The following is a 23,703-nucleotide window of genomic DNA, read 5'->3' as shown; positions in this document are numbered from 1 at the left end:
TCACCTCACATGGCATATTGCTAGTTTTCCATGACCTGGAAACTCTAGGCCCTAGTTATAGCCTGGTCAATAGGTCACATAGTCGAGGAAACTCTAGGCCCTAGTTATAGCCTGGTCAATAGGTCACATAGTCGAGGAAACTCTAGGCCCTAGTTATAGCCTGGTCAATAGGTCACATAGTCGAGGAAACTCTAGGCCCTAGTTATAGCCTGGTCAATAGGTCACATAGTCGAGGAAACTCTAGGCCCTAGTTATAGCCTGGTCAATAGGTCACATAGTCGAGGAAACTCTAGGCCCTAGTTATAGCCTGGTCAATAGGTCACATAGTCGAGGAAACTCTAGGCCCTAGTTATAGCCTGGTCAATAGGTCACATAGTCGAGGAAACTCTAGGCCCTAGTTATAGCCTGGTCAATAGGTCACATAGTCGAGGAAACTCTAGGCCCTAGTTATAGCCTGGCAATAGGTCCTAGTTATAGCCTGGTCAATAGGTCACATAGTCGAGGAAACTCTAGGCCCTAGTTATAGCCTGGTCAATAGGTCACATAGTCGAGGAAACTCTAGGCCCTAGTTATAGCCTGGTCAATAGGTCACATAGTCGAGGAAACTCTAGGCCCTAGTTATAGCCTGGTCAGTAGGTCACATAGTCGAGGAAACTCTAGGCCCTAGTTATAGCCTGGTCAATAGGTCACATAGTCGAGGAAACTCTAGGCCCTAGTTATAGCCTGGTCAATAGGTCACATAGTCGAGGAAACTCTAGGCCCTAGTTATAGCCTGGTCAATAGGTCACATAGTCGAGGAAACTCTAGGCCCTGTAGTCCTCTAACCCAACAGGTTGAAATTTGTTCCAATTCCTGTTATTGCTCTCAGGTGTCCTTCTCTGTTGGTGGTAGGAGACAGCTCTCCGGCCGTTGACGCTGTGGTAAGTTCAAGTACACACTCTGTAATCCTAAATGTCATAAACAAATCATGAACGATAATGCCTCTGGTCCTCATTCCCGGTCCCTAGGAACATGTGTTGATGCGTTGAACATTCACCTAAATTAACAGCAGATTTTTAAAGATTAACAATGGAAGGTAAAAAATGTAGTTTATGATTCAAACATGGGACAAGATAGGGAAAGATGTCAAACACAACTAAAACAATTCTAGCAATGAAATATTACTCCCCCAATTCCTTTAATTTGACTACCTATTTAGTTCTCTACTATGGTAAATTAATGATATTTAGTCGCTAAATTAGACTCTGGACTTTGCGTCCACAGGTGGAGTGCAATACTAAGCTGGACCCGACAAAGACCACATTGCTGAAGGTGAGTGGCCTCCAACAATCTCCCTCCTGCTGCTCATAACAGATCTGATCATGGAAAGGCGATCACTGATAAGCTTCCAGTAGCTCAGTAATGACCTGGTGACTGATTTGCTAGCCTTGCCACAGGCTGAGGCTACTGCTGCTGTACCCAGCCTCCAGGGTCCTGTTCATTAGGCATGTAATATAAAACGTTTCGCAACGGAAAACAAAAATGTGCATTATTTATTGCACGAAGTCCAGCTAGAGGCCTCCCTGTTTGAGTTTGTTTACCCCTGTTTGGTTCCTGATGAACATGACCCATATCACAATTCTTCCTGTTTGACCTACTTAGGCTTACCTATGAAATGCATGCCCCCGGCTGTGACCAAATGGGCACGTTTTACCAACGTTAACTGTGTTAGCTGTTCAGAGGCTAAGGGAAATGGTCACTTGTTGTTAATGGACACGTGATGTTAATGGACACGTGATGTTAATGGACACGTGATGTTAATGGACACGTGATGTTAATGGACACGTGATGTTAATGGACACGTGATGTTAATGGACACGTAATGTTAATGGACACGTAATGTTAATGGACACGTAATGTTAATGGACACGTGATGTTAATGGACACGTAATGTTAATGGACACGTGATGTTAATGTTAATGGACACGTGATGTTAATGGACACGTGATGTTAATGGACACGTGATGTTAATGTTAATGGACACGTGATGTTAATGGACACGTGATGTTAATGGACACGTGATGTTAATGGACACGTGATGTTAATGGACACGTGATGTTAATGGACACGTGATGTTAATGGACACGTGATGTTAATGGACACGTGATGTTAATGGACACGTGATGTTAATGGTCCCGTGATGTTAATGGTCCCGTGATGTTAATGGTCCCGTGATGTTAATGGTCCCGTGATGTTAATGGACACGTGATGTTAATGGACACGTAATGTTAATGGACACGTAATGTTAATGGACACGTAATGTTAATGGACACGTGATGTTAATGGTCACGTGATGTTAATGGACACGTGATGTTAATGGACACGTGATGTTAATGGTCCCGTGATGTTAATGGTCCCGTGATGTTAATGGACACGTGATGTTAATGGACACGTGATGTTAATGTTAATGGACACGTGATGTTAATGTTAATGGACACGTGATGTTAATGGACACGTGATGTTAATGGACACGTGATGTTAATGGACACGTGATGTTAATGGACACGTGATGTTAATGGACACGTGATGTTAATGTTAATGGACACGTGATGTTAATGGTCACGTGATGTTAATGGACACGTGATGTTAATGGACACGTGATGTTAATGGACACGTGATGTTAATGTTAATGGACACGTGATGTTAATGGACACGTGATGTTAATGGACACGTGATGTTAATGGACACGTGATGTTAATGTTAATGGACACGTGATGTTAATGTTAATGGACACGTGATGTTAATGGACACGTGATGTTAATGGACACGTGATGTTAATGGACACGTGATGTTAATGGACACGTGATGTTAATGTTAATGGACACGTGATGTTAATGGACACGTGATGTTAATGGACACGTGATGTTAATGGACACGTGATGTTAATGGACACGTGATGTTAATGGACACGTGATGTTAATGGTCCCGTGATGTTAATGGTCCCGTGATGTTAATGGTCCCGTGATGTTAATGGTCCCGTGATGTTAATGGTCACGTGATGTTAATGGACACGTAATGTTAATGGACACGTAATGTTAATGGACACGTAATGTTAATGGACACGTGATGTTAATGGACACGTGATGTTAATGGTCCCGTGATGTTAATGGACACGTAATGTTAATGGACACGTAATGTTAATGGACACGTAATGTTAATGGACACGTAATGTTAATGGACACGTGTTGTTAATGGACACGTAATGTTAATGGACACGTGATGTTAATGGACACGTGATGTTAATGGTCCCGTGATGTTAATGGTCCCGTAATGTTAATGGTCCCGTGATGTTAATGGTCCCGTGATGTTAATGGTCACGTGATGTTAATGGACACGTGATGTTAATGGACACGTGATGTTAATGTTAATGTCCCGTGATGTTAATGTTAATGGACACGTGATGTTAATGGACACGTGATGTTAATGGACACGTGATGTTAATGGACACGTGATGTTAATGGACACGTGATGTTAATGGTCCGTGATGTTAATGTTAATGGACACGTGATGTTAATGGACACGTGATGTTAATGGACACGTGATGTTAATGGACACGTGATGTTAATGGACACGTGATGTTAATGTTAATGGACACGTGATGTTAATGGTCCCGTGATGTTAATGGACACGTGATGTTAATGGACACGTGATGTTAATGGACACGTGATGTTAATGGGACACGTGATGATGTTAATGGACACGTGATGTTAATGGTCCCGTGATGTTAATGGACACGTGATGTTAATGGACACGTGATGTTAATGGACACGTGATGTTAATGGACACGTGATGTTAATGGACATGTGATGTTAATGGTCCCGTGATGTTAATGGTCCTTGATGTTAATGGTCCCGTCATGTTAATGGACACGTGATGTTAATGGACACGTGATGTTAATGGACACGTGTTGTTAATGTTAATGGACACGTGATGTTAATGGACACGTGATGTTAATGGACACGTGATGTTAATGGACACGTGATGTTAATGGACACGTGATGTTAATGGACACGTGATGTTAATGGACACGTGTTGTTAATGTTAATGGACACGTGATGTTAATGGACACGTGTTGTTAATGTTAATGGACACGTGATGTTAATGGACACGTGTTGTTAATGTTAATGGACACGTGATGTTAATGGACACGTGATGTTAATGGACACGTGATGTTAATGGACACGTGATGTTAATGGACACGTGATGTTAATGGACACGTGATGTTAATGTTAATGGACACGTGATGTTAATGTTAATGGACACGTGATGTTAATGGACACGTGATGTTAATGTTAATGGACACGTGATGTTAATGGACACGTGATGTTAATGGACACGTGTTGTTAATGTTAATGGACACGTGATGTTAATGGACACGTGATGTTAATGGACACGTGATGTTAATGTTAATGGACACGTGATGTTAATGGACACGTGATGTTAATGTTAATGGACACGTGATGTTAATGGACACGTGATGTTAATGTTAATGGACACGTGATGTTAATGGACACGTAATGTTAATGTTAATGGACACGTGATGTTAATGGACACGTGATGTTAATGGACACGTGTTGTTAATGTTAATGGACACGTGATGTTAATGGACACGTGTTGTTAATGTTAATGGACACGTGATGTTAATGGACACGTGATGTTAATGGACACGTGATGTTAATGGACACGTGATGTTAATGGACACGTGATGTTAATGGACACGTAATGTTAATGTTAATGGACACGTAATGTTAATGGACACGTGATGTTAATGGACACGTAATGTTAATGGACACGTGATGTTAATGGACACGTAATGTTAATGGACACGTAATGTTAATGGACACGTAATGTTAATGGACACGTGATGTTAATGGACACGTAATGTTAATGTTAATGGACACGTGATGTTAATGTTAATGGACACGTGATGTTAATGGACACGTGTTGTTAATGGACACGTGTTGTTAATGTTAATGGACACGTGTTGTTAATGTTAATGGGCACGTGATGTTAATGGACACGTGATGTTGATGTTAATGGACACGTGATGTTAATGGACACGTGTTGTTAATGTTAATGGACACGTGATGTTAATGGACACGTGATGTTAATGGACACGTGATGTTAATGTTAATGGACACGTGATGTTAATGTTAATGGACACGTGATGTTAATGGACACGTGATGTTAATGGACACGTGATGTTAATGGACACGTGATGTTAATGGACACGTGATGTTAATGGACACGTGATGTTAATGGACACGTGATGTTAATGGACACGTGATGTTAATGGACACGTGATGTTAATGTTAATGGACACGTGATGTTAATGTTAATGGACACGTGTTGTTAATGTTAATGGACACGTGATGTTAATGTTAATGGACACGTGATGTTAATGGACACGTGTTGTTAATGTTAATGGACACGTGTTGTTAATGTTAATGGACACGTGATGTTAATGGACACGTGTTGTTAATGTTAATGGACACGTGTTGTTAATGTTAATGGACACGTGATGTTAATGTTAATGGACACGTGTTGTTAATGTTAATGGACACGTGTTGTTAATGTTAATGGACACGTGATGTTAATGGACACGTGTTGTTAATGTTAATGGACACGTGATGTTAATGTTAATGGACACGTGTTGTTAATGTTAATGGACACGTGATGTTAATGGACACGTGTTGTTAATGTTAATGGACACGTGATGTTAATGTTAATGGACACGTGATGTTAATGGACACGTGTTTAATGTTAATGTGATGTTAATGGACACGTGATGTTAATGGACACGTGTTGTTAATGTTAATGGACACGTGATGTTAATGGACACGTGTTGTTAATGTTAATGGACACGTGTTGTTAATGTTAATGGACACGTGATGTTAATGGACACGTGATAATGGACACGTGTTGTTAATGTTAATGGACACGTGATGTTAATGTTAATGGACACGTGTTGTTAATGTTAATGGACACGTGATGTTAATGGACACGTGTTGTTAATGTTAATGGACACGTGATGTTAATGTTAATGGACACGTGATGTTAATGGACACGTGTTGTTAATGTTAATGGACACGTGATGTTAATGGACACGTGTTGTTAATGTTAATGGACACGTGATGTTAATGGACACGTGATGTTAATGTTAATGGACACGTGTTGTTAATGTTAATGGACACGTGATGTTAATGGACACGTGTTGTTAATGTTAATGGACATGTGATGTTAATGGACACGTGATGTTAATGGACACGTGATGTTAATGGACACGTGATGTTAATGTTAATGGACATGTGATGTTAATGGACACGTGTTGTTAATGTTAATGGACACGTGTTGTTAATGGACACGTGATGTTAATGGACACGTGATGTTAATGTTAATGGACATGTGATGTTAATGGACACGTGTTGTTAATGTTAATGGACACGTGATGTTAATGGACACGTGATGTTAATGTTAATGGACATGTGATGTTAATGGACACGTGTTGTTAATGTTAATGGACACGTGATGTTAATGGACACGTGATGTTAATGTTAATGGACACGTGTTGTTAATGTTAATGGACACGTGATGTTAATGGACACGTGTTGTTAATGTTAATGGACACGTGTTGTTAATGGACACGTGATGTTAATGGACACGTGTTGTTAATGGACACGTGATGTTAATGTTAATGGACACGTGATGTTAATGGAACTTGTTGTTTGCTGAGACAGTGTTAAATAGTAAATGGGAAGTTGTTTTGTGTAATGAAGATGGCGGGTGACTAATGTCGTCCCGCTGATGACGTGCTACCTTAACTCTGCTCTCTTGAATGACGCACCCCGTGAGGTGTTAACTGACTCCTAACTCATAGCCTGTTTCTTTTCTCCCCTCCTCCATCCAGATGGCTGATTGTGGAGGCCTGCCCATGGTTGACCAGGTGTGTTTCTAGCTTGTTAACATGTTCACGGAGGCCGGGCGGATTGGGGTGGCCAAGGGATAACAGTTAGGGGGCTAATACAGGGCAGCTTCACTTAAGAGCATTAGTGACAGTAGCAATGAGGCACGGACGTCAGGCTGGAGAGTTTATACCCAGCTCAGCACCTTCTGCTACAACAGCTGTCATCTCGTTATCACAGCGTCTGTAGGATATGCCACGAACCTGTCAGTTGATATGTCATTATGTGGATAATTATGTGGATAAAAAAGGGCCTAACTTTCATTTGCTCTCAACAGCCTGCAAAGCTGACAGAGGCCTTCAAGTACTTCATTCAGGGAATGGGCTACAGTAAGTACACACTCTCTCTGTGTAACCAACACTGACCAGTAATTATATTAACATTCGGTATGTAGAAATATAAAAGCCAGTTACACTATTAGTGTTGCTGCCAACTAATAATATGGCTCTTCATGACAACCTGTAAGAATGACATTGTCTGGAACTAGGAGATGAGATTAGTCATTTCACCTTCAGATTAGACATTTAGACAACAGGAAGTCTGTTACCTGTTATGTCATGATTAAATATAATATATTACATAATGCCCTCAATAGGAATCCAGCTGACCATGGACACAGGAGTGTGAATGGATCATTAACCCTGTCTCTCCTCCTCCTCCTGTCTCTCCTCCTCCTCCGGTCTCTCCTCCTCCTCCTGTCTCTCCTCCTCCTCCTGTCTCTCCTCCTCCTCCGGTCTCTCCTCCTCCTCCTGTCTCTCCTCCTCCTCCTGTCTCTCCTCCTCCTCCTGTCTCTCCTCCTCCTCCGGTCTCTCCTCCTCCTCCTGTCCCCCCTGCCTCCTCCACCTCCTCCTATGGCCCCCTTTCCTCCTCCTATTCACCCCTGCCTCCTCCACCTCCTCCTATGGCCCCTTTTCCTCCTCCTATTCACCCCTGCCTCCTCCACCTCCTCCTATGGCCCCTTTTCCTCCTCCTATTCACCCCTGCCTCCTCCACCTCCTCCTATGGCCCCTTTTCCTCCTCCTATTCACCCCTGCCTCCTCCACCTCCTCCTATGGCCCCTTTTCCTCCTCCTATTCACCCCTGCCTCCTCCACCTCCTCCTATGGCCCCTTTTCCTCCTCCTATTCACCCCTGCCTCCTCCACCTCCTCCTATGGCCCCTTTTCCTCCTATTCACCCCTGCCTCCTCCACCTCCTCCTATGGCCCCTTTTCCTCCTATTCACCCCTGCCTCCTCCTCCTATGGCCCCTTTTCCTCCTCCTATTTACCCCTGCCTCCTCCACCTCCTCCTATGGCTCCTTTTCCTCCTCCTGTTCCCCCTGCCTCCTTTTTTCTCCTCCTTCTCTCCTCTTCCTCCTTCCCTCAGTGCCTGCTGCCAGCATGACCAGACTGGTCCGCTCTCGCACGGCATCCGGATCCAGCATCCACTCCATGGAAGGCAACAGGAGCCGGTCTCACACCAACGAGGGAAACCGAAGCCGGTCTCACACCAACGAGGGAAACCGAAGCCGGTCTCACACCAACGAGAAGCGTGGCCGCTCCCACACAGACAGTATGGAAGGCACAGCAAACAGCAGCACCACTCTCAAGTCCACCGAAGTGTCCTGCTAGACGACCCTTACCCTCGACCTTTAACCTCCAGCCCTCTGGTTCCTGCTGCACTGCCACTAACCACTCTCTCTCTCTCACACACACACATGTTTTTGTAAAGATATGCAAGTATATACTACGGCATAATAAAGGAAATTCTGTAGAGGGAAGAAAAAACAAACTGAAATTAACTGATCCCTTCCCAATTGCAGAGTCCAGTGGAATATCTAGGTGTTAGGGGCAACGCAGCTGAGCTACACCGCAACAGAGAATGTGGGAGAAAGCTGTTGCTGCAGAGCGAGTACCTAGTGCACCAGTTTGTACATTTTTCTTTTAAATCTCGAAAAATGATTTTTTTTGTTTGTTTGTAGTGTTTTATCACCTGACACAGTTTTCTTAAATACGTACCTGACTGTAAATGAGCGCTTCTTTCTGTTCTCATTGTTATTGTTCATTAACTTTTCAGTGTTATAATTCATGTTCTGTGTGATATAGGATAGACAGTGTTAGGCCTAGATGTGGAGAAAGAAAAGGGAGGCAAGTGCATCAAGTTTTTTTGCTCAAATTGATATTCTTCTTTGAAACCGTGGGAAGGAGGGAATCGGAAATGTATCATGTGCATACAACACATTCCTGTAACCATTCCTCTGTTTTATGATGTTGTCCATTCATTTTGAGTTAAGTCTCCAGGATGTTCTGTATCTGTCAACTCTGGAATCAAACACTTTTAACTGTTCTATTCTATAACATTCCATAATACACTATTATTTTCATTAATCAAACACAACAACAACTAAATTGATCAGCTTTGAATCCTATTGCTTTATTAATAGATCATGGCTTCAGGCAAAATAAATCTTTTGGATATTTTTTGTGTGTGTATGTAAATGTTTTCTATGCAATCAAGCACGGCAGAACAAAGATGATGTGCCATGGAAACCTTCTCTAACTTAAAATGATTTTGTTGTGAAGGATTTGAGAGAGTCAAGCCGATAGATCCACATAATGTAATGTGAGGATAGTTCTCCTTAGAACGTATCAAAAACCCTCCCACTTTTACGTGCACTACAGCAACACTTGCCGGCTTTGTAGAACACAGGCCTACATCGCATTTTAAAGATGCACAACTGCCTAATGCTGTAGATGAGAAGCATTAAATATGGCATAACAGTTTTGTATTTATTTAATAAATAAAAACCTATAACTTTTTGTCCTGGTGTTGTGATTACTTCAATGATCATAAGTAGAATGTGACCTTGTAAGAATGACACCACACTTCCACAGATGGCTATTTAACCGTATATAGTACATGCATTCTATAGTAGCATCTCACGCCGTCTCTTACTCATCATTCAATTCAGAGCCACGTGATCAAACCAATCTTTTCATGAGTGTGGACGAGATTTCGTGAAACTTGTTACTGTGACTTTCATAAAATACCTGTATGGCAACATTTTTTCAATCATTTAGTATTGAATAAATTAAAACTAAAATATTTCACACTCATTCCCAAAGCAACCCTATACAGACCATAAAGATATTCTGAAAAAAAATTCTCACGTTTAAATATCCCCTTATAAGAAATATACTTTGGGTGAGATTCAATCTAATCGATTCAATCCAATGCAAGATATAGAGCAGCACACTATAACAGGCTTGTAAAGGACATTTAGGCTTGAGCTGACAATCAGAGCATTTACCATGAATGACATCTGCGGACACTGGGAAAATGCCTTCAAAGGGCGGACTGTCTGTTGTATGATGCTCTGCACTATAACGCGCCTCAGATTGAATACCTTTATGTATACCAACGTCAAATAAAACCATTTTTCGGGAGTTCTGACAAAAAAAAACAGTTCGAGGAAGGGAAAAGAAGATCGAAATGTAGGTAGATGGAAGTTTAGGGCTCTACTCCGTATCACGGAAGTTCAGTGTTACAGCCTGATTGAAATTTAAAGGCAATGTTCTCTTGTTAACGAAGGCTGCATTCACCGTAAACACTGCATAGGTCGTCTCAATCAGACATTACCTGTACATTTATATTGTGCAATCTGCAACGCTTCAGCGATCCAGACTGAATAGAGCCCTTAATAAGCTCACGGCGAATGATTGAAATGTCTCAGTTCACGATCTCAGGGTAACCATAGTAATTCTCCAGCTCGGCAAAGATGTTGTTGGGGTTCCTGCAGCTGAGGTTACAGAAGCAGGCGTTGATCCACATGACCTGCCATGTGAACACTGCCCCGTTGGGACACACAAACTCCACGTCGATGGTCTTGGACTTGTAGGGAATGCAGCAGCGATCGTCGGTGGCCATGCACACCCCACAGTATTTAGGCCAGTAAGGCTGCTTACTGACACAGCCTGAGATTGTGAAGTTTTTTGGCTGTTCTTCTCTGTAGATGTTCAGACACTTCTTCCCTGGCTGAGAGCGATGAGAAAGAGAAAGAGGACAAGTTGAATGATTGAATCAATGCTCTGTAATGTTCCTATAATATTGGGAATGTAGTATTTTTTTTAGGCAAACTCTTCAATATAGATAGCATGAACAAACATTTGACCTCTATGCATGCATGTGCGTCTATGCATGCATGCACATGTGTGTCTGTGTCCACGTGTGCGTGCATATTTGATTGTGGAAATGTGTACCTTGATGTGCTTGGTGATGTCCACCCCACAGGGCCGTATGTTGCAGAGGCGGGACTCTTTCACCATCTCACACCTCTCGTTGGCGTTGGAGACGCGCAGTGACAGACCTCGACCACACGTCTTAGAACAGATACTCCAGGAGGTGGTCTGGATCACACAGTTCCTGCTCCGGCCCTGAGCCTCAGCAGGAAGAGCTATATCAACACAGACAGACAGACAGAACGACAGACAGACAGACACTTTGTGAGTGTAATGTTTACTGTACATTTTTACTGTAAATTGTTTATTTCACTTTTGTTTATGATCTACTTGTTTTGGCAATGTTACCATATGTTTCCAATGCCAATAAAGCCCTTAAATTAAAATTGAATTGAGAGAGAGGAGGGACAGTGTCTGACAGACCAACCAACCTGCACATGTCCCCTATGCCATTGTCATTGTTCAATGTATGGTCATTTTTACCCTTGATTATTGTTGACAATATTGGTTCGTATTGTTTTAATTATGTTAATATTGTAAATCTCCAAAGTAAGCTTATGTCATGCCAATAAAGCAAAATAGAATTTAGAGAAATATATGTAGCTAGATAGAGAGAGAGAGAGCATTAGAGAGAGATATGTAGCTAGATAGAGATAGAGCAATAGAAAGAGATATGTAGCTAGATAGAGAGAGATATGTAGCTAAATAGAGAGAGAGCATTAGAGAGATATATGTAGCTCGATAGAGAGAGATATGTAGCTAGATAGAGAGAGAGCAATAGAGAGAGATATGTAGCTAGATAGAGAGAGAGAGCAATAGAGAGAGATATGTAGCTAGATAGAGAGAGAGAGCAATAGAGATAGATATGTAGCTAGATAGAGAGAGAGAGAGCAATAGAGATAGATATGTAGCTAGAGAGAGAGAGAGAGCAATAGAGAGATATGTAGCTAGATATATAGAGAGAGAGCAATAGAGAGATATGTAGCTAGATAGAGAGAGAGAGCAATAGAGATATATATGTAGCTAGATAGAGAGAGAGCATTAGAGAGAGATACATGGAGAGAGAGAGATGCATAGATAGAGATACATAGATAGAGAGAGATATACATGATAGCAAGAGAGAGATACGTGGAGAAAGAGAGATACAAAGAGAGAAAGAGAGAGAGAGAGATACCGAGAGAGAGAGATACATAGAGAGAGAGAAAGGAGAGAGAAAGAGAAAGAGAGAGAGAGAGAGAGAGAGAGAAAGAAAGAAAGAAAGAAAGAAAGAAAGAAAGAAAGAAAGAAAAAGAGAGAGAGAGAGAGAGAAGCAGAGTGAGTGAGAGTGAGAGAGGGAAAGATACATAGATAAAGAGCGAGAGACAGAGAATAATAACAATTGAATATGGGCAGTGATATAATTATTCATCAAAACTGGACCTAATAGCTTGTTGCCATGAGAAGTGCTTTTACCTTCAAGATTGATAGTTAAGTTGTGCAAGGGTGACCGGTCTCGTTGCAATTTTTTATTTTTAACCAAAACAAACATTCTCTAGTAAATCCAAGTTCTCTTTTGGCTTTGCACACTACTGGCCAGGATCACTCAGCACTTGAGCTACCCAAAAATAACACTGAGACACAGAGAGAGTGTACAGGAAACGCGTTTGTTCTTCTCTTACACAGCTGCATCTCTGTTCCTCCCTGGAGTAACAAGCTACACCCTGGTCCACCACAGATACTGTTCCAAGAACCCACACAACATACTGCTGCAACAGCAGCACTACCTGTGAGCTACACTGAAGCACTGTCCTCAAACTGTCCTCACTGTGAATTGCTTCACAATTCACAAAGGAATACCCAATATGCACCTGTGTTATTAGTGTTTTAAGATTCTCAATACATACATATCAACTGTAGCATACTGCAGTGGAGGCTGGTGACGGGAGGACAGCTTATAGTAATGACTGGAATGGTATCATACTGTTCCATTCATTCCATTCAAGCTATTAGTATGAACATGTCCTCACATTTAAAGTGACACCAGCCACCATTGATTGACTGATTAAATGAATGATTGTTGAGAGCTCTTACAAAAGACATGTATGTATTCTGTATTCTGATACTTACAAATGGCATAATAAAACATGACCTTAACCTTAATTGATTGATTGATTGATGGATCTGTGTCCTACCCTCCACTGCATGTCTTGGAGCAGTCTTCCTCCCCTTCTTGGGCTCGTCACAGATCCACTGTTCACAGCAGCGTCCGGGGATCTTGACCCTCCTCGGGTTCTGGCACCACACCCGGGGGGGCTGGGAGTCCGTACACAGGGTCACGCACCCGATGGCCCCGTTCACACACAGACACTGGTATTTACAGCTGGGCTTAAAGCTCTGCCCATTCCGGTAGATCACACCATCATGCTCGCAGCCTGTGCCAACCATATCTGGCAAAGAAGATCAGGACAGAAGTCTTACATCACAGAGAGACACACAGTAGTAATGATGACCAGATAATGTAGCAGCGTTTGTTTTTAGTGATATCTGAACAATAACAAACATGTCATGACATCGAGTAATATGATTATAAAACATGTTCACTTTTTAATTGTTAATTTGTCATTGCATTTCTCATTTTCTTCAAGGATTATGTTACTAGATGTGCAATTAGTGTGTCGGGACATGATCATAGAAGTGTTACTGTGACTTATGATTGGTGTCTTTAGTCATTGTCTTGCGTCAGATAGCGAGTTGATTCCACCTACACGTTGAGTGTGGTGTTGAAGTGATGCGATTTGACGTAAGACAACAGTCTTTAGTAGGTTAGAATGACACTTACATGCACACACTCCTTTTTCGTACCTCGGCTTGTCCGTGCTGTAGTCGCAGTAGAGTCCCTTATGGTAGTCACAGGTGTCTGCCTCGTTGCACTCCTCCCCCACCTGCCTGGCGCAGGCCTTGCAGCAGTCACAGCCGTCCATGAGCAGGCTCACTCCTGCGGGGCAGGCGGGGAGGACCGGGGGACACTCACAGGGCCAGTGGCAGTACTGGGTCCGGTTGTATGGCTCCAGGTCTGTGGGTTCTGTTAGGGGCAGCATGGCAGTGGGATTCTGGGTCTGGGAGTAGGCCTAGATGAGAGGGACAAGGAGGAGTTAGGGTTATGCGCTCTTGATATGCATAATACATATTTTAGTTTGGCATGGTCAAACGCTATGACCTTGTAACACAATAAACCATGTAAGTAGAGAACAGACATCGATGATGTATTTTTCCTGAGTAGGCTACCATATCTGGGAGCATTTAAAACACTTCTCAGCACTCGGTTGAAGGAGCAACAGTACTGGAGAATAATAGTCTTGCATAAACAGTATTAATTCACCCCAAGGAACAAAGTCATAATTAACTTAATCTTTTCATTTTTAACCTGTCCTAACTAACTCCCTCTGGTTCGGCCAACGACGTAATAGACCCAAATCCCCTATTGGGCTGGATAAATGTTGCACCTCCTGTATGGGCTTAAAGGTCTGGTTTGCAGGCCTTCTTCATAGCAATGTTGAATTACAGGGTAACGGAGAGACAATGACATTTTAGTCCTTTAGGCGACGTGCTTACCTAGAGCGACATACAGGAGCAATTAGAGTTAAGTTGCTTGTCCAAAAGCACACCTAGTTAACTTGGCGATTCAACCTCTGAGTTTCTGGCCCAACACTCTTAACCGCTAGGCTACCTGCTGTCCCACAGGTCTTGAGTTTGTAGTCCTGTCCAATGGCCAAGGCTACATTTGAAAAAATTATTTAATCAATATGACTCTTTACTTGATCCATGTCTACATAATATTCTGGCTGTATATTATTCTGCCTAGTTCTCATATTGTTTCTTTGAAAATATAAAGTATGTTCATAGCTGAAGTGACAAAACAAGTTCAATAAAAGGTGTCCGACATTTCCTAATATTGCCTGTACAAACAGAAATAGAACATTTTTAAAGCACTCATAAACAGATGCTGTCTGAACAAGCCAGCAGAGAGAGTTTTACAACCAAACAAATGGCGGTTAGTCTTGGATCCAGACTGTATGAGTCCCTTCACAGGGAACTGGCCCGTTCACTGGTTCAGACTGGCTATAAAGATGATTCTTAGTCTAGGATCCAGACTGTATGAGTCCCTTCACAGGGAACTGGCCCGTCTCACTGGTTCAGACTGGCTATAAAGATGATTCTTAGTCTAGGATCCAGACTGTATGAGTCCCTTCACAGGGAACTGGCCCGTTCACTGGTTCAGACTGGCTATAAAGATGATTCTTAGTCTAGGATCCAGACTGTATGAGTCCCTTCACAGGGAACTGGCCCGTTCACTGGTTCAGACTGGCTATAAAGATGATTCTTAGTCTAGGATCCAGACTGTATGAGTCCCTTCACAGGGAACTGGCCCGTTCACTGGTTCAGACTGGCTATAAAGATGATTCTTAGTCTAGGATCCAGATCCCCTTCAGGGAACTGGGCCCGTTCACTGGTTCAGACTGGCTATAAAGATGATTCCCTAGGATCCAGACTTCACAGGGAACTGGCCCGTTCACTGGTTCAGACTGGCTATAAAGATGATTCTTAGTCTAGGATCCAGACTGTATGAGTCCCTTCACAGGGAACTGGCCCGTTCACTGGTTCAGACTGGCTATAAAGATGATTCTTAGTCTAGGATCCAGACTGTATGAGTCCCTTCACAGGGAACTGGCCCGTTCACTGGTTCAGACTGGCTATAAAGATGATTCTTAGTCTAGGATCCAGACTGTATGAGTCCCTTCACAGGGAACTGGCCCGTTCACTGGTTCAGACTGGCTATAAAGATGACTTCTTCACAGTCTACTGGTTCAGACTCCAGACTGTATGAGTCCCTTCAGAGGAAACTGGCCCGTTCACTGGTTCAGACTGGCTATAAAGATGATTCTTAGTCTAGGATCCAGACTGTATGAGTCCCTTCATAGGGAACTGGCCCGTTCACTGGTTCAGACTGGCTATAAAGATGATTCTTAGTCTAGGATCCAGAGTGTATGAGTCCCTTCAGAGGAAACTGGCCCGTCCGCTGGCTCAGACTGGCTACAAACATGATTCTTAGTCTAGGATCCAGACTGTCTGAGTGTGAAGAGAGCATGACTTCCTTGTATGAGTCAGGACACAGTGTCTACAACACATTATTACAGATCAAGTAGCCAGATCGCCTAATGGTCTAATTTAAAATGTCATACACTACTCTGGCTGTGCCTTGCATGCCATCTGTGGGCCAAAATGATGTGGCTTCTCTTATTTCTGATGTCTGAACATTCAACAAGCAGACACATTTTTGAGAGTTTTTTTCAGAATCAGAACATATTGGGCGGGTTTCCCAAAAGTGAAATCCCTTTTTAGTCCAGAACCTTAATCTGTGTCCGGGAAACCGGCCCATTGAAAACAATATGAACTCCTGTTGTTACTGTCTTAACAGCAACCACTGCCTCCAGTATGGGCCGACCAACCCTGCTTAACAAACTTGTCTTGGAGATTCACATACAGGTTACTGCAGGGTAGAATTCTCTAGTGTAAACTGGGTGGTTTTAGCTCTGAATGCTGATTGGTTGACAGCCGTGGGATATCAGACCATATACCACAGGTATGACAAAATATGTATTTTTACTTCTCTAATTATGTTGGTAACCAGTTTAGAATAGCAATACGGCACTTTGGGGGTTTGTGGTATATGGCCAAAATACCAAGGCTAAGGGCTGTGTCCAGGAAGTCCGTGTTGCGTCGTGCTTAAGAACAACCCTTAGCATTCTTGCGTTCAAACTACCCGCTAGTCAAAGTGCTCTGAACAAATTAAGAGAATCATTCACAAACATTGGCACATTCTAAGATCCGATGATGGTATCGGGAGTGTGTTTTCGCACCATCCATTGGTCGTATTCTCGCGGGGCAGAAAACTCAGAGATCAATCGGTAAACTCTGATTTACCACCCTAAGATATCCTTGCACAACGTGTATTTGTGCCTCTACTAGATGGAAACTACAAGTGTAATGGCTGTGGTCAATGCAATGGCACTTATAAAAGTTGATCCTTCAAACACCCCCAAACAGGGAAACAGATCCCAATCAAAGGTGTTATTACGTGCTCCACTAAGGCAGTTATTTATCTTATAACTTGTCCTTGTGGTAAAAATTATGTGGGTAAAACAAAGCGCTAATTACATTTCAGCCTCAACATGTTAAATATCCTAAAAACCAAAGAGCTTCTAATCCAAGTAAATTATACACACAATTATTCTCCAATTAATTAATTGTAAAAAAGACCCCTTAATCATCTTCTAAGTTTCTCATATTTTTTCTCTTAAGCTTCCTTTACGTTTTTCGAATAGAATTCTGTTAATAAATAGTAAATTCATGACGTGCATAGGAGACTTAATACAGATCAACGAGGCTTAATCACGGTTGTAGCACAGAGCCAGTAACCAGGGGGTTCTGCTGCTGAAGCCCAGTCAGCTGTCATCAGGCTGTCAATTACACAACAACATCAGAGAACACGGATATGTCCCAAATGGTACTCTGTTCCCTATATAGTGTACTACTTTTGAGCAGAGCAGTATGGCCCCTGGTTAAAAGTAGTTCACTATATAGGGAATAGGGTGCCATTTGGGACACAATCACAAAATGTCACTTTACGCCTCACAATGAATTTTATGGTTATTTCTCAAGGTAATGAAACCCACACGGACCACAACAACAACTGATCATGACATGAACAGTTTGTTGTCTTCATGTAGCTTCCCTTCTTTAACCTAAAAAGGGAAAGAAAGTAATAATAATAATAATAATAATAATAATATATGCCATTTAGCAGACGCTTTTATCCAAAGCGACTTATGTGTGCATACATTCTACGTATGGGTGGTCCCGGGGATCGAACCCACTACCCTGGCGTTACAAGCGCCATGCTCTACCAACTGAGCTACAGAAAGTAGAGAGGTGTAGTCAATAATGTCATAATATCCATATACATATGGCATAACAGGAAGTTGAATTGGGTTTTCTAATGAGATGACAAGCTTTGTGCATGTCGGTTTAGGTACATTTATGCATAGTTGCATCATTCCTAACCCCCATCATATCTAGACAGCTGAAATTGGAGTTGAGATGAACGTGAATACCATGACGTGTTCAGGGTTATAACCTTTTGACCCTTTGTGTGACCTTTGTTTGACCTTGTGACCTTAAACAGACATATATCATCAAACGCTGTAAAGTGCTGAGACTGAAAAAGTGATCAATCAATTGTTAATTCTCTTGATAGAGGGTGAGTGATACAACATAGGTTTGAGCCCAGCAAATCAGAGACGATGTAAGCAGTTTTAACTTTTGAAATCTATTGAGGTTCTTTAAAATCTTTCATGAGGACAATTAAACTAGAAAACAAAACAGAAACATTGCTGTTTGTTGAGGCCATGCAAATAATAGTATTTTCCAATAACTTGTTGAATCTGGAGTAAAATGCAAAACCTGACTCCACACAACCACAAGGTGGCAGTAAAGTATGACTAAGAATGAGATGTGTAAAAGGAATTCCGGGTGATTTTACTCGAAATATCACAGTAGATCCAATGCCAGAGGAGTGAATTCTGCAGAATTATCTTCTCTGATTCTGAAGCCTAAAGGTGACTAAGGAATCACATATTGGTAGGCCATTCTATATTCAATATAGCTTTTTGATCGTTAGCGACTATGTTTATATCTTAATTGGAAATTAGCAGTGGTGGAAAGTACTCAAGTGAAAAATACTTTAAAGTGCTACCTAAGTAGTTTTTTTTTGCATATCTGTACTTTATTATTTATATTTCTGATTACTTGTATTTTTACTCCACTACATTCCTAAAGAACTCCATACATTTTCCCTGACACAAAAAGTAGTTACATTTTGAGTGGTTAGCAGGACATGAAAATGGTCCAATTCACACACTTTTCAAGAGAACATCCCTGGTCATCCCTACTGCCTCTGATCTGGTGGATTCACTAAACAAAATTTTTGTTTGTAAATGATGTCTGAATGTTGGAGTGTGCCCCTGGCTATAAGTCAATAAAAAAAAAACATGAAAATTGTGCCATCTGGTTTGCTTAATATAAGGAATTTCACATGATATATACTTATACTTGTCATACTTATTTGAGCAATTACATTTACTTTTGATACATTAGTATATTTAAAACCAAATTCTTTTAGACTTTTACTTAAGTTGTATTTTACTGGGTGACTTTCACTTTTACTTGAATCATTTTCTATTAAGATATCTTTACTTTTACTCAAATATGACAATTGGATACTTTTTCCCCCACTGGAAATGTACACATTAAATGATTTAGGCCTAATAAATCTAAATAAATCATAAGAGTCAGGTCTGGTATTTCAGAAATAAATATATTTGCTAAATAAAGTTTAAACCACGTGTTAATAAAAATAATTCTGATGACACTTTCTCACCTTTTGAATCCCAGCTGCTATAAGAATCCACACCAGGAGCCAGCTCATCACTGGTTAGGAATTTTAAATTCATTGAACCCAGAATTACTCCTTTTCTAAAAACAAAATATTTTGCACTGCACAAGTCTCAGGCATTATTATGCTTCTTCTAGTTGTCATCTCCTCCGCGAGGACAACTGTCTCGGACTGGGACTGGAGATGTTATTAAAGCTCGTGCTGCTGACGTCAGGTTTTAGGACGAGCCCCGCATTTTTCTAGCATAGCGCTCTGTCTTTTCCCTCTCCTCCACTCTCACCCTCTGCTCCTCAGGCACGAAAGCCTTTCATGATGTTGAGGTGGCTTGTCTATAAGGGACAGTTCGACATTTATTAGGGAAAGGGTGGTGGTTTTCCAAAATAGGGGACGATTGTCAAACTTTTGTTTTGCTTTGGGGAGGGTTGTTTTACCTTCGCCCTTTTGCAGGTTTTACTATATCATGTATTCCATCCAAGACACTTGCACCTCCCCTCTGTCAAGGTGTCTTGATACTTCCCTTATGCACTATGCTTTTCCTTTTGCAAACTATACCACAAGTCAATGTAGTCTACCAGTCTAACTGCCCTCTATCCACCATTCATAGTGACAATAGTGGTAGGTGGGATCGTTCATCCAGATCTACAATATGCTAACTAGTAATCATACCACACATACATTAATTTAAAGCTGCAGTAATTTTCAGTAAATGCGGAGAGGCCAGGTATGTCATTGCTCATGAAAGAACAGTGAAGACATGAGACACACAGTTCAAAAAGCTCCCCTATTGAGCTTGTTTAGGGACAATATTAGTATCCTACCTAGACTAGCCTACAACACCACAATGAAATGAAAAAGTGCGTTATTGTTTTCAAGTGAGTACAAAATTCTACTCTGGGTTGTAAACTGCATTGAAAATCTCATTTGAATAATGACGCAAAAGCCCTGGGATTTGAATATTTAATTCCATTCATTCCATTTGGACCAGTTGTGGGTCTATTCTGGACAGTTTATAATGTCTAGAAAGGCACAGTAGCTGGCCAGTCTGTCTGTATGTTAAGTTCTGATACTGAGATGCGCTATCTGTTGGATCATCATTCTTCCTAAAATAATGTTGACGCATACCATAATGTTGAAGTGCCCGAAATCAGTATGCTTTGCTTATTGGTTCTGGTGCATTGGCACAGAAACCTGTTCATGGAACAATATTGTGAGTTGATTGTATGCAGGGGAGGGTGTACAATGTTCTTTACAGTAAACGGGGAGGGTCATGTGAAAATGTTTCTAATGTTGGAGAGGGGAGTGTGTTTTTTTATGACACTTTAAGTTGCACAAGTCCCCGACGAACTGGTCATGAACTGAGCAATGTGCATCCCAGCTATGCCACTGAGCTGTAGATTATTCAATAGCATTTGTAAACAAACAGGAATTATTATGCGTAGCTGTGTGACTAGGGACTAGGGAGGGACAGTCCTACATTCTCTGAAGGAGGCAGAAGTCATTTTGGATGTTTTCATATGGCCACCAAGGTGAGTTGAATTTCCCCTCAAAGTTAAGAGGAATTAAATGAAGCGTGTCTGGTTGAATACTCGTCTGGTTCACAGATGTTCAGTTCAGGAAGACAGTGATGTATTTTTAAATGTCTGGAATTAACGGCCTTCGCTGTTAAAGGACATGGGCCTATTGAAGGTTTATACATTGCCTTTGGTGTGGAAAATGTGTTAAGGAAACTGATTTATGTGAAAGGTGGTTATGTCTCAGATCCACAGTCACTTTAGCACAGACAGCTCACACTCTCCAACACAGGGAGTTCTCACTCCCGACCAAGTGTAGCTGTCTGCTGGTCTACATACTATGGAAAAACCTCTTAGTACTAAACCAAAGCAATACATCTGTGTATTATGGTATTATGTGTAAAGCCAGGTAAACTGACGAGAGCGATGCTCTGAGGTGATCTGAGATGTGTGTTTTCCATACTTACCACATCAACCTTACCCCTCATAGTACATTATCCCTCATAGTATATTACCCCTCATAGTATATTACCCCTCAGAGCACACAGACAGACACTGATATTACCCCTCAGAGCACACAGACAGACACTGACATTACCCCTCAGAGCACACAGACAAACACTGACATTACCCCTCAGAGCACACAGACAGACACTGATATTACCCCTCAGAGCACACAGACAGACACTGACATTACCCCTCAGAGCACACAGACAGACACTGACATTACCCCTCAGAGCACACAGACAGACACTGACATTACCCCTCAGAGCACACAGACAGACACTGACATTACCCCTCAGAGCACACAGACAGACACTGACATTACTGACATTACCCTCAGACATTACCCCTCAGAGCACACAGACAGACACTGATATTACCCCTCAGAGCACACAGACAGACACTGACATTACCCCTCAGAGCACACAGACAGACACTGACATTACCCCTCAGAGCACACAGACACTGACATTTACCCCTCAGAGCACACAGACACTGACATTACCCCTCAGAGCACACAGACAGATACTGACATTTACCCCTCAGAGCACACAGACACTGACATTACCCCTCAGAGCACACAGACAGATACTGACATTTACCCCTCAGAGCACACAGACAAACACTGACATTACCCCTCAGAGCACACAGACAGACACTGACATTACCCCTCAGAGCACACAGACAGACACTGACATTACCCCTCAGAGCACACAGACAGACACTGACATTACCCCTCAGAGCACACAGACAGACACTGACATTACCCCTCAGAGCACACAGACAGACACTGACATTACCCCTCAGAGCACACAGACAGACACTGACATTACCCCTCAGAGCACACAGACAGACACTGACATTACCCCTCAGAGCACACACACCTTGTCCTCTTCTCCGGCCCAGTAAACATTGTCACTATCCACTACTAGAGGATAACACCAAGACTGAACACATTTCACCTAGTGTCCCGGTGATAAACCATTCATCATGCATCTGCTACTAACTTTAGTTTTAACACAATAGTGTCATTCAAACTGAATGAAACTTAAATAGCTCACTTACATATGTGTTCAGACCCTTTACTAGGTACTTTGAAGCACCTTTGGCAGCGATTACATTCTCGAGTCTACATGGGTATGACGCTACAAGCTTGGCACACCTGTATTTGGAGAGTTTCTCCCAATCTTCTCTGCAGATACTCTCAAGCGCTGTCAGGTTGGATGGGGAGTATTGCTGCACAGCTATTTTTAGGTCTCTCCAGAGATTTTCGATCCGGTTCAAGTCCAGGCTCTGGCCGGGCCACTCAAGGACATTCAGAGACTTGTCCCGAAGCCACTCCTGAGTTGTCTTGGCTGTGTACTTAGGGTTGTTGTCCTGTTGCAAGGTGAACTTTCGCCCCAGCGCTCTGGAGCAGGTTTTCATCAAGGATTGCTCTGTACTTTCCTCCTTTCATTTGCCTCGATCCTGACTAATCTTCCAGTCCTTGCCCAGTTACATAACAAAATGTGGGAAAACTCAAGGGGTCTGAATACTTTCCGAAGGCATTGTATATACAGGGCTACAGATGTAGAATCTTAATCTGAAATTTAAACTTTGCTGCAATGCAGGACATTTTAAACTTGTAGGCTAATTCTACTTAAATTAATCCAGATTTTAAAAAATTGCTTTCTGAGATGTTGATTAACTTCAGATTAATTAGTTTTAGACTAGGGAGTCACAGACTAGGGTAAATAAGGACTAACCACTTAATCTTTGATGCCTGATTAGATTAACGATATCCACATGGTACTGATCTGAGGATGCATCAAAAACCAGGGATGGGACACTAATACGTTGCATTGTGTGGAATTGGAGCGAGTCACCTAAACCAAACAATGGATGGAGGTTAAAGGAAAATAACGCTAAAAAAAATGTCAGTGACCCTCTTGAAGCTACTTTTGTCACACCACCCAATTTTGGAGAATAAACAGCATGAAA

The 23,703-nt window shown here is 41.9% G+C and overlaps 2 protein-coding genes and 1 long non-coding RNA gene across 4 annotated transcripts in view; 2 read left to right on the top strand and 1 right to left on the bottom strand.

The window, feature by feature from the left end:
• Window positions 1–9,798, top strand: part of LOC118399641 (protein NDRG1-like) — a 35,011-nt gene extending 25,213 nt beyond the window's left edge. For both annotated transcript variants that reach the window (XM_035795894.2, XM_035795895.1), the window contains 5 exons: window positions 869–920; window positions 1,264–1,311; window positions 6,947–6,982; window positions 7,279–7,330; window positions 8,366–9,798. In XM_035795894.2, the coding sequence (XP_035651787.1) occupies window positions 869–920; window positions 1,264–1,311; window positions 6,947–6,982; window positions 7,279–7,330; window positions 8,366–8,610 (433 nt within the window). In that variant the 3' untranslated portion in view covers window positions 8,611–9,798. The remainder of the gene's footprint in view (window positions 1–868; window positions 921–1,263; window positions 1,312–6,946; window positions 6,983–7,278; window positions 7,331–8,365) is intronic.
• On the top strand, window positions 19–849 carry LOC127909961 (uncharacterized). Its single transcript, XR_008073165.1, has 3 exons — window positions 19–416; window positions 490–587; window positions 637–849. It is a non-coding gene; the product is annotated as an uncharacterized LOC127909961 (long non-coding RNA).
• On the bottom strand, window positions 9,392–19,953 carry ccn4a (cellular communication network factor 4a). Its single transcript, XM_035795896.2, has 5 exons — window positions 19,694–19,953; window positions 14,036–14,324; window positions 13,389–13,643; window positions 11,239–11,432; window positions 9,392–11,014 (listed from the first exon to the last, which is right to left on the bottom strand). The coding sequence occupies exons 1-5, from the start codon at window positions 19,739–19,741 to the stop codon at window positions 10,709–10,711; spliced, it is 1,092 nt and encodes a 363-aa protein (XP_035651789.1). The 5' UTR covers window positions 19,742–19,953; the 3' UTR covers window positions 9,392–10,708.
• Between the last annotated feature and the right edge of the window lie 3,750 nt (window positions 19,954–23,703).

The sequence above is a fragment of the Oncorhynchus keta genome, chromosome 20, assembly GCF_023373465.1.
Source record: "Oncorhynchus keta strain PuntledgeMale-10-30-2019 chromosome 20, Oket_V2, whole genome shotgun sequence".
In the NCBI taxonomy this organism is placed as follows: Eukaryota; Metazoa; Chordata; class Actinopteri; order Salmoniformes; family Salmonidae; genus Oncorhynchus; species Oncorhynchus keta.
The sequence above is the reverse complement of the archived record's forward strand: the minus strand, read 5'-3'. Positions and strand labels throughout refer to the sequence as shown.